The following is a 12182-nucleotide window of genomic DNA, read 5'->3' as shown; positions in this document are numbered from 1 at the left end:
TTGGTGGTTTAAAGGGTTAGCTTGTTGGGCCTGGAGGAAACACTCTGCTCCTCATGGTCCACAAGCAGCGCTGTAAAGGGACTTACCTTATGGATCCAGCTCTTCTCATCTCCTTTTACCCAGGAAATCCAACCAGTGTGTTAAAAATAGAAACCTTGTTAAAATGGAGGCACGCAGCCGCCTTTAAATGGGTTCAACGACCGACCCACCTCCTGAGAGTGGATTGGTTGACCGCCCCTCGTCCTGTCTTCATTAAAAGCAGAGATAGGCAGGTTTGAGGTGGATTGGGTTTGGATTTGAAATATTTTACATTTTAACTTCCCACTCAACCCAAATCCACCCAGAAGGTCATATTTTCCTGTTCATGTTACCCTGCCCTCTCAAAGAGAAACTAATGTCAGTACCGTGGAAATCTTTTTAAAAGCATTATCTCAATGATAACTTGTGCCTTATTTTTCTTTTCCTTTTTTTTAAGCCAAAACTGAGGCTGATGGCCAAGGATTTTGTCAGGGAGGTTTCAGCATTGACTTTACAACGGTAGGAACAGAATGTGCTTTTTACTTTTAATGCATTTTGGTAAATCTGATTTGAAGTCCAATAAATGCGGTGTACTTCTGACCTGTCAACATAGGTGGCTCATGCGCACTAGTGTGAACAATCTTTGCCACTCAATCACATTGCATAAAAGTGAGGCGTGACATACTCATGTTTTTTTAAATGGTCTGTCTGGGCATATGTCTTATTAAAAAGGTTGTGTCTGCATAGACTTCCTATCGGGATCATTTGACTTCCTGTTGCAGCACTTTTTGTGTTTCCTATGCCCACATTTATCATTTGTTTTGCCTGTGTAAACTTTTCAAGCTAGAATAACCAAGGTAGCTTTGTACAGTCATTACAGAGCTTGTCAATGATTTCATTGCATTGTCTACCATCTTGTTTTATCTCCAAGCAAATTTAGATTTCATGTTCAGGTCAGCTAACACTGTATATTCCAAGGATTGCACTTGGGATATTCCTAATCTATAAGGCTCATTACCATGCATTGTAGTACGTTTATTCACTAAGCCATTTGAGCGTCCTGTTAAATTAAATTTTGATTACAGATTTATATTGACAATATTAATCACTGCATTATCCTTCTTCTGTAAGCTTGAAACCCCATTTATAAAGATAAAAATGCCTGCTGCGTCAGACAGTATGACGTGTGCCCTGAAAAGAGTGTATTGATGACATTGTACAATGCCACATGATAATAACTGTTTAGAAATATGGTTTTTACTGTGTATTTGTCCCTTTATGAATTGCAGGCTGGTAGAGTGGTTCTTGGGGGACCTGGCAGTTTTTACTGGCAAGGTAAAAAAAAATACTACTTTGTTATAATAAAGGATTGTGCATTTACTAGTTGTAGACCTAAAAGAATTGCTGTCCTTGGCCATTTACTATTGATCTCATCTGTTTTGTGTTGTTGCTTAAATTTTTTTATTTTTTTTGCCATGACTTCAATATACTAATCTGACTTTCAAAAGTCAGGAGGAAAAAATATTTGTGCTCAAATAATATTGTACATATCAACATGTCTTTAATTATTGTAATGATGGGTGGTAAACTAGATTTTATAGCTCTTTTAAAGCTCTATGTAGAACATTGAAGCATTTATACATTAAATATTTTTTCACTAGTAAAATCTACTGTGTAATTCCACAGGCCAGTTAATCTCTGATGAAATACAAGACATTGTGACGATGTACAATTCTTCACTGTTTATCACACAATTTCCAAATCAAGTTTCAACTCGTGGGGCTAATGCTGCGTTCGATGATAGCTACCTTGGTAAGTAGGGCCTTACTTTTCACATAGTTCTTCTGGAACAAATGTAACTGAACCTGACGCATGAGTTTATTAAACTATTTGTACCTTTTTAAAATAATTTTAATCTGAATACCTAACCAAAAACAAGTTTATTGTTCATCTATTGAGAGTTCATTAGAATTGGTAGCTGTTGAGTACATTTTACAAGGACAGACAGAAAGTGCAGTATTGCATCTGTTCTTGTACCTTTTCTAGGAATAGTATTGAAGTCAGCAGGATTTCAAGTTAAGATTGCATTGTGTCAAATTATAAAATATAACTTTGAGTTCCAGAGGTACATTTAAGGATATGCTTATTTTAAGAAGCCTCTATATTTCTTCAGAGTATGTACCGAATAGTAGAAATAATACTTCTATGTTTTTAAGTAAGTCAACTTTTCGCCTGAAATCTGATGATTAGGAGTTGTAAAATGATGGCCTTTAAGTGTCTCTTCTGAAATTATCATCTTTGCTTGGACTAATTGTTTTTCTTCTGTAGTTAAAATTTGTAACAGTTATTTCAAACTGTGATTTTAAATGTTTGCTCTCATTAAAAGTACAGTTGATAGATTTGGAATGTTTCTGTAGTAAATATCCTTTACAGTAACTCTCATATATTTGAAGCCTAGTTATCCAGAGGACTCAAAATAGGCCAAGGCCAGATACTAATTGTGCAGACATTAATTTTGTCAGCTGACAGATGTTTCTGTATCAGAGGCTGTATATTTATGACCGTTCAAAACATCAATTTTGACCAGTTTTCTAAACATTGAAATTTCTTCTACTTATTAGGCTATTCAGTTGCTGTTGGAAATTTTAACAACGATTCAGTGGAAGGTAAGCAAAGATTCTGTGTGGCTATTTAAAGACAGCGGGGAAGTGGCAACCCATTGCCCTAAAGGGTCACAACATTCTGTAATTGCCCTGACCTTACAATCAGGAAGATCCCAGGTTCGATCCAACTGTACTGAGTTACCTAATCAGCAGTAAGGGAAACGTAACTGATCCCCATGACCCTCTACTAGGGAGGAGAAAATTGGTCCAAGTTTTTGTTCCTGATTGCTGTCCCCCGAGATTGCATGATGAGGACAAAATTGGGCTCTCTTTACCAGAACAGCAGTAAGTGCATTGCAATTGGCTTCTGTGTCCATGGGTCAAACTAGCTAGTTCTCTGCTCCTGATTGGTATCCAATGATCCCTGCTGGAAGATGTATTTGTATGGATGTAAGTTGATGGAAGCATTGGGCTTGCTGTGACACCTCTTTTTGTTGAGTGATCTGCCAGCACTCAGGCCGGAATTTTGTGGGGGGTCAGCGGACATGGTCGGTGGTGGTTCAGGTGGGAAAGTGTTTTTCTTTTGACAGTGGGTCGGGACCATTATTGCCTTGTTCACAGATCATTAACGGGCCTTTATAACTTAGCTTTTCACTAACTTCTGTTTAACGCTGTTCGGGGACCACGGCTGTCAACCTGAGGCAGGTGTTCAGTGGTCATTGCTCCAACTGATTCCTTGACAGCTTCAAATGTACAGTAAAAGCTCCCACCTGACAGATCTTCACTTTCCTCAGCCACAAGCTGTTTCTCAGTCCATTTCCAGCACAGATTTTGCAGGCTTTCCACTTTCCACTCTCTATCCAGTCTCACCTCATTGGAAGAACTCTCTCATCATTGACAGAATACTTCTGTCATCTGTACTTCACCTGCTATCTATTCTATCAACATAGGTGCCCTTTATATTGTCTCACATTGGTCCTGAGAATCCGACCACGATCAGCCCCAACACCAGCAGCACCAGGCACACCAGCAACACCAACAACAACACCAACCTTCTCCGCAATCACCTGATGCTGCACAGGACCGAGGGCATCAGCACCCGAGCACATTGCTGCCAGGGATGGCCTCACCATGGCCAGATTTATTTCACTTGATGCTATATACCCTGGCTGCCACATGATGCACCAAGTTGGCACCACCCCACACCAACACCATAAAGCATCCCTACAATGTCCAAGCCATTCCTTTCACACTCACCACCATTGCAGGGGGAGGGGGGCTGGGTACAGTTATGTCTGACCATTCACTGTAACTCACTAAGCCACTTCCAAAGGTGCACACAAATCTGTCCAAGAATGCAAAGTGTTGAAAATAAAGGTTTCAATGTTTGACAGCACATTAACAGAAACTTTACATGAATGTTGGATATAACACCCAAGTGGCTACCCTTGTGTGCTGTTAGTTAGTATGATTGCACTAGGATGAGGGTGAGCGTGAGGGGTGGCTAGTGATATGGGGATGTGATAATGTAGATAGAGAGGGATGGGTGGACGTGCACGCTAAGTTGGTCTGAGTAAGGGTGTGCAGGAGTAGGGTAGGGAAGGCAGAGTGATGGGGATGTGATGTGAGGCACAGCAGGGTGAAGGCAAGTGTGGCTTTGTACTAATGCTTCGTGATCTACTGAGTTCATTGAAAGGTTTGCGCCACTGCACCCAGATCCTCCTGATAACATCCCTGCTTGTGACCTCATGTGCAATATATAACCAGGCTGTGTTGGTGTCCTGGTCTCTTCCGCCCATCGGAAAGAAAGAGGACCTCCCTGCGTGCTGTGACTCACTCCATAAGCAGCCCTGCACCTCTGTGCAGTGATTGTCAGTGTTTACAGCGCTTCAAAGCTGTAGAACACTGACAGCACAAATGTCAAAATAAAGTTGGCCATGGTGCCTTTAAGGAAACCGGCTGATGATGCGTCATGAAATGATGTCACCAGACCTGCTTCCTCTAATTGGACTGGGAAACGTGCTGGGTGGGCTACGTGCTGGGTGGGCTTAACAAGCCCTATCCATGGAAAGTCATTTCACAGAGCGGGATTGAGCCAGCAGCAGGGTCGGGACCCACCACGGACGTCGTTCGCCCCGAACTCACCGAGGTTTGTAAAATCCCAGCCTCCGTGTTTGGGCTCTCACTATGTTGATACAAAAATGAAGGACAGTTGATCCATTGAGCATGTCCCATAGTGTCATGGTGCAACTTATGAACACCACGACCCCCATCTGCGCCTCTCTCTTTTTCTCTCTCTCCACCAACTAGCTACACAATTTCCTGGGAGAGGGAAAAAAAGTGAAAAAGACCTGACAAAATTAGAAAAAAAATTCTGGGAAATTTTTCTTCAACCCCAAAGGTTCCAGGAGACCATGGTGACTGGGAAACACATCCTCTAATACCCATCTGACTTCTATGCATAGTAATGTTGGCCACACTCGGGAACTCATCCTGATCCCTGCTGAATGCTTGCAGCGAATCCATACTAGCCAGAAACTTGTTCCATAGCTCGATGACTCTCCTGACCTCTAACCTAGTTCTATGCTTGCGTAACTTATACTCATGTCCCCTGGTCTTCCCTAACCTATCCATCTCAGATAGTGTATTCACCTGAACCAAATATAATCCTTTTGCTATTTTAAAGACCTCAATCAAATCTCCTTGAAGTCTATACTTTTCTACAGTGGAAAAACCCCAGCTCTCGAAGTCTATTGTGATAACTTAGGACCTTTTAACCTAGTTATCAATGCAGTGGCCCTCCTCTGAAACTTTTCTGGTCCTTTTATGTCACCCATCATGTGAGGTGGCCAAAACTGGACACAGTATTCCAAATGAGGCTTAATCAAGGCCTTATACAAAGACAGTATAGTATTTTGTGTTTAATCTTCCTGGCAATGCACCGTAACACTCTATTTGCTTTTGCAATGGCTTTGTGATGCTGGCTGTGGCCTTCAGTGATTCATGTACAAGAAGACCCAGGTCTTTCTCCCATTCAACAGCCTTGAGTATGTAACCCTGCATGGAGTATACATGCTTGGTGTTGGCCCTACCCTTGTGTATAACGCTACACATTTATCCCTATTAAACATCATATGCCTGGTGCGAGCCCATTCCCCCATCGCATCTAGATCTACCTGCAATCCATTATCTTTTGTAAGTTCCTAACACCCACAAAAATCTTTGAATCATCTGCAAACTTGTGGAAATTCCTCTAATGGCCTCATCAGATCATTGCTGAAGATAGCGAAGAGCACCAGCCCTACACTGGTCCCTGCAGGACTCTACTAGTAACCAGTCCCCCATTCAGAACTACTACCATTAATAACAACCTTCTGTCTACAAGAGTGCAACCAATTCCTATCCAACCCAAAGTCTTCCCACTAATTCCACAGAGCTCAATGTTACTAAGTAGCCAATTGTGTGATACCTTGTCAAAGTCTTTTTGAAAATCAAGGCATACAATGTTAACAGGACTACTGACATCCACCAAGCTAGTGACTTTCTCAGAATTTTCAACCAGGTTGGTGAAAATTGACCTTTTCCAAGTATGACTTATTGCCCTTTTTAAATATATCAGCAAGGGGCTCACAGAACACAATGCTCATTTCTTTAAGCGCCATCAGTGTTTGCTGCTTGCTGAGGTACCGAAGGAAAATTGGCACCGGTGACACTATACCTGACATGAGTCATCACGATTAGCAGAAGAGGGACATTAAATGAGGGATGGTGGAGCCAAGTATTATGTCCCATCACTCTGTAGTGTAGGGTTTTGGTTTTATGTAAATGTGATGTTTACAGCACTATTGTCTAATGTGCATAATTTTTGAATTAATTTTTTTTTTTTAATTCTTTTAGATTTTGTAACTGGTATCCCAAGAGGAGCAAAGTCCCTGGGCTATGTAAGAAGCACTAATTTTATAACCCATTATTTGGGGACTGGTTTAAATAATTAAAAGTACAGGAAACTTTCATTTATCCAGAGGTTGTATGTCCGGAATACTCGATCTAACGGCAAAAATCAGGAGCCGTTTTCTATAAGTTTTTTTAGTTCTCATTCTTTTCAGCTAGAGACGCTTGCAGCTGCAGCTGACTCTTTAGAAGCTGTTGCTAAGCAACAGTGTTTGTTGTCGGATATGGAGATGAAAACCTCCGTATGCTTCAACATTAACTTTGTATGTCCAGCAGTTTTGATAGATCGGCAACACGCCGGTCCCGTCGGTGCTGGATATCACAAAGTTTCCTGTATAAGAAAAATAACTCTTTATGTCACCGCATCATGCCTTGAGGACATCCCAAAGCACTTCACAACTGATAACTTTTACTAATGCAGTTGCTGTATGGAGGCAAATGAAGCAGCCAATTTTCATACAGCAAAATCCCACAGACAGCAAATCAGATAAATGACCATTTTGATGGTGCTGATTGAGGGAGTAATGTTGATCAGGATACCTGCTCTCATTCAAGTAGTGCAGTGGGATCTTTTATACCCAGTTGACAGGGTGTCAGTTAAGCATCTTATATATAAAAAAATTGCAGCTCTTGACAGTGCAGCATCAATTTAATACTACACTGGAGTGTCAGCTTAGATTATGTGCTCAAGTGCTGGAATGGAGCTTGAACCCATGACCTTTGACTCTGGCGAGAGTGAGTGTGCATATCATGTGTATCTAACATTAAATGTATAACAGGAATTGTCCATCTTTATTTGGAGATTCTCCTGTGTCTTTCGATGTGTTAACTGTCTTTATTATTGACAGGTGACTATTTTAAATGGAGTGAATATGGAATCCCTCCACAATTTTACTGGGGAGCAGGTAAATTTTTCTGCAGTATATTAACAATAATTTTGTGTGATTTACCATTTTAATTATCAATAGTGAAAGAAGAGTGACTCAAATTCTGTTCTTTTCACAGATGGCTGCATACTTTGGTTATTCTGTTGCTGTTACTGATCTCAACAATGATGGGTAAGGGGGAGGGGGGGTGGGGAGCAGGCAAATTTGGAGAGATATATTGAAGAATTTTTTTGGTTGGTTGTTCAAATGTGTCTCGTTGCAGGGTCACACTGGTAAACATTGACCATTTGAGCATGTCTGTTGATTTGTTTAATTGAATTTAAAGGGCAAAGTTGGTGGGTGAAGTGCCAATTCTTTATTTATAAAAAGGCATGTAATGATTACATCAGCTGCCACTTTTTATTTCTGTCAGAGTCTTTTATTTTTAAATGTAGTTTGTTTATTGAAAACGTATTGCAATGATAAATGCCGAGTGGTACTGGGACCACTTTTTTTTCCTAATTTACATCAACAATTTGGATTCATAAGCTGAATGCAAATTGGTCAAATTTGCAGATAATATCAAACTAGGAGGGGCAGTCAATTCTGACGAGGTAGCTTAGAAAATACAAAAAGTGTTGGACAAAATAAGTAAGGAGTAGAACAACAGCAGGTGAAGTTTAATGTGACAAGTATAACATACTGCGCATTGGAAGAACAAAATGGGTGATTGTCCATTCACCAATAGATAAGGATGAAGCCGAAACGAGTCCTAGTAGACTTGTTGCTCAACATGTCTAACCACTCCAGAGCACCACTCTATAAAATCAATAGAATATTGAACTATATAACCAACAAAGTAGAGTACAGGTATACTCAAAAGTATACAGTGCTGTGGTCAGAGCAGACCTTGAGTACAGTGCCAGTTCTCGTCACTGAGACACAGAGGAGACATTGAAGTGCTGGAGGCATTTCAAAGAAGAGCTGCCAGCGTTAGAGATTTGAGATGTTAGGAAAGGCTGGAGGAACTTGGGATTTTTAAGCTTGAAAGGAGGTGTCTGGAGGTTGATTTTCTAAAACTTATAGAAGATATTAAGCGGTATGGAAAAGGTAAATCTGTAAAACTAATTTAAACTGCAAGAGGAGGACCAGGAGACTAGTAAAATACCATTTAGGACTGATACCAGAACATGGAACAGATTTTTGGGTAGAGTAACAGAGGCAGAAATCCCAGAATTATTTAAGAAACAATTGGATTCTGAATTGGGAGCACTATAGGGTTTTTCTGGATGGATTAATTAAGGTGAAACACATGGCTTTCCTTATCAGTATTTAGCTTGTGACCACATTCTATTCATGCAAGGCTTATCCAAATCTGATCAGGAGTTAATTATCTACCCATCCTCATTCAGCTGCTTTGCATCATAAATCTTCACTGCCATCATTGTTTTTAGAAGGGAGGTTTTAACTTTTGAGTTGTACTGGATATGAAACTCTTATTCAGTGCTAAGAGCCACACTAAAAATGAGCTATTACAAATCTTTGAAGGTGGCAGGACAGGTTAACAAAGCAGTTAATAAAGCATATGGGATCCTGGGCTTTATAAATAGAGGCAGAGACTACAAAAGCCAGGAAGTTATGCGAAACCTATATAAAACACTAGTTCAGCCCCAGCTGGAGTACCACACTTTAGGAAAGACGTGAAGGCTTTGGAGAGGGTACAGAAGATATTTACTAGAATGGTTCCTGGGATGAGGGATTACAGTTACATGGCTAGACTGGAGAAACTGGAGTTGTTCTGCTTAGAGCTGAGAAGGCTAAGAGGAGATTTGATAGAGGTGTTTAAAATCATGAAGGGTTTAGATCGAATAAATAAAGAGAAACTGTTTCCAATGCCTGAAGGGCCGATAACAAGAGGGCACAGATTTAAAGTGATTGGCAAAAGAACCAGAGGCGACATGAGGAAAAACTTTTTAATGCAATGAGTGGTTAGGAATGCACTGCCTGATGGGGTGGTGGATACAGATTCAGTAGCCTTCAAAAGGTAAAAGGATAAATATTAAGGAGAAAAAATTGCAGGGATTTGAGGTAAGAGCAGGGGAGTGGGAATAACTGGATTGTTCTTTGAAAGAGCCGGTGCAGACTCGATGGGCTGAATGGCCTCCTTCTGTGCTGTACTATTCTATGATTCTATAAATCAAAATGTGACCTTGTATGCAGATTATCTGGTGTTGTAGCATTGCCCAGTGTCGAACAGAACATCCTTGTTTCTGTAATTTGCTTACTGGTAATGTCACGAGCCCTTTTGTGTCCTTCTAGTCTTTTGATAGAGGAAGAGCAATTGCTATCAGATTTTGCGGTTTACAGTATAATTCACAAATCAGTGAACAAATTAACAAAAACATCATTGCAGTAGATTAGAATAGAAAGATCTGCTGAATTGGTAATTAACTGCTAAATATATCTCTTCAAGCTTGGAGTGGTCAATCAATGCTTTCCCCTAGAGACAGAGGGCATCAAAAAGGATCTTTCACAATTAATTAAAGCTGCTAATCATAGGGTGTCAAAAACATAAGACAGGACTTCGAGAGCCTGTTTCTAGCCATGCTGCAGCTTTGATCTCAAAGCTGTTCCTTTTAGGTAGTTTTCTGCAGACCGATTGGAGGGAGGCTACAAGTTTAACCTATATTGCAAAGCAGGAAAAGTGGGTGACTACCAATAATTTGCCAGCTTCCATAGATGAATAACTCTGCAGATAATTATCAGAAAGTGCTTTAATGAAGCATTAACACCACCAATTTTGTAATTAAAATGTTAGTGGAATAAAGACACTTTGTGCCAGTTTTTCCTGTTACTGGGCACTGCACATAGAAGGAATATTGGTCAGAGAACATCACATGCCTATAAAGGAGCTCACCTGATTTACCATCCATTAATTTAAATGGAGGAGAAATTGGTCAGGCTCTCTTACAGGTGTCCAATTCTCCCCATCTGATTTTCCTCAATGCGCTGTGCCCAGGCGATCCAATATGTTGGGAAGAGGAAAATCTGCATGTTTATCTCATCACAGCAGACCGATTGTAGTTGGTGTAACTTTAGGGTCAAGTACACTGGCTTAATGAATGTGCAGTTTAGGACCAAGAAAATAAACCAAGGACACACTACTCCATAAAGTTACCTTTCAAACTTGTTCTCTGACACTATTTCTTATATGTGATTGCAAAGATAAAAACTAAGATTGAATAAATATGATTGAAAAAGATAGTGCAAGACTCGAAGTTCCCAGGTTGGATCCCCAGTCTCTTCTGAATTAGCTGATCTCAGCTGGGTGAACGTACAACTAGCTTCAACAGCCCTGTGTTAGGGAGTGGAAAATTGGGCAGCATTGAGCTGATCGCAAACTCGTGACCCCCCTGCTTTGAGTGGCAATGTGTGCTCGTGGATGAGAACATGATTGGGTTCAGGGCAATGCCCTTGTTGAGTGACCTGTTGTCACTTGCTGTCAAGGCTTACAGATCAGTAATGGCCGCTGTTGTTGTGGAACCATACTTCAGCTCGGAGGTAGTGGCTTCAGAAGAGGAGAGAAAATTGGTGAAGAAAAAAGTTAACACCTTAGCAGATATGGCATCTGTATCGGTGCAAACTTCCATGGCAGTGACAATCTCTTCACAGGCAAAATCATCTTTATGTGGCAATAATAGCATGCATTTGAATTGTGTTAAGTCATTTCAATCTGACTGATATTTTAAGTGCAGATGTGACTTGAAAGATTTAAAACCAGACCCTGCCAATGTTTTACTGGCTAACTTCACCACATGAAACAGACTAGAAGCTTTGTGCTGAGTTAGCTGAACTCAGCTGGAGTAGTGGTAGAAGTCTCACTATACCTGGTCTACGGTTGAGAAAAATCAGCTGGAATTCCTGCTCATGACCAGTTATCCTGTTGAAAAGTACTGTGTGCAAAGTACTGTGTGCAGACATTAATGTCAGCTGCGTTGGTTCCCATTATCGAGTAACCTTATGACACTAACTAGGCTTACTTGTTCAAGTACTGGAGGGCCACTGCTCTGGACTCTTTTGGAGTCATAGTTGAGGACAAAATTAGGAATAAATAGCCCTATTATTCTGTAATGTGAAATATGTGAAATCTTTATAGCTCATAGATTAGCTTAATGATAGAAATAAATTATTTCTCATAGCGACTGTCATAATACATTTGTGAGCTCTGTAGATGATATACTGTTATAAAATTGCTACTGCTCCTTTTAAGTGCATTGGGGACAAGTGCCTGTGTAGTTACATAGTAATTCTTTAAGCAATTATTTCTCCAGTAACTCTTAATGCTGATGTTGTGTTTTCTAGATTGAATGATCTTTTGGTTGGAGCACCTCTTTTTATGGTTCGTGGTTCTGATGGAAAGTATAGAGAAGTGGGACAGGTGTATATTTATCTACAAGATACTCCATCTAGTTTTACGAATGCCCTGAAGCTGACTGGCACGGAGACCTATGCCAGGTTCGGGTCTTCAATTGCACCTCTTGGAGACCTTGATCAAGATGGCTATAATGGTGCGTCATTTGTATTTACTTGCTTGGTTACTTGGGACATTTTGATGTTTGAATTCTTAATTATAATATCCTGAGGCCTTGGAAAGAATTAACTGTACAAATGGACCATGCCTCCTTGACATGCACCCTTTCAGATGTACATGCTAATGAGAGTATAAATCTAATCCTTTTGGAAC

At 40.4% G+C, this 12182-nt stretch overlaps 1 protein-coding gene across 1 annotated transcript in view; it reads left to right on the top strand.

Moving 5' to 3' along the window:
• Positions 1-12182, top strand: part of itgav (integrin, alpha V) — a 183719-nt gene that overhangs the window by 109203 nt on the left and 62334 nt on the right. Inside the window, exons 5-12 of the mRNA XM_085985922.1 lie at positions 476-537; positions 1308-1353; positions 1705-1830; positions 2640-2684; positions 6519-6562; positions 7421-7477; positions 7578-7630; positions 11801-12006. Of these exons, the coding sequence (XP_085842048.1) occupies positions 476-537; positions 1308-1353; positions 1705-1830; positions 2640-2684; positions 6519-6562; positions 7421-7477; positions 7578-7630; positions 11801-12006 (639 nt within the window). The remainder of the gene's footprint in view (positions 1-475; positions 538-1307; positions 1354-1704; positions 1831-2639; positions 2685-6518; positions 6563-7420; positions 7478-7577; positions 7631-11800; positions 12007-12182) is intronic.

This window comes from Somniosus microcephalus, chromosome 4 (assembly GCF_052327205.1).
Source record: "Somniosus microcephalus isolate GS21.2 chromosome 4, FLI_Smic_1.0, whole genome shotgun sequence".
Taxonomy (NCBI): Eukaryota; Metazoa; Chordata; class Chondrichthyes; order Squaliformes; family Somniosidae; genus Somniosus; species Somniosus microcephalus.
The sequence above is the reverse complement of the archived record's forward strand: the minus strand, read 5'-3'. Positions and strand labels throughout refer to the sequence as shown.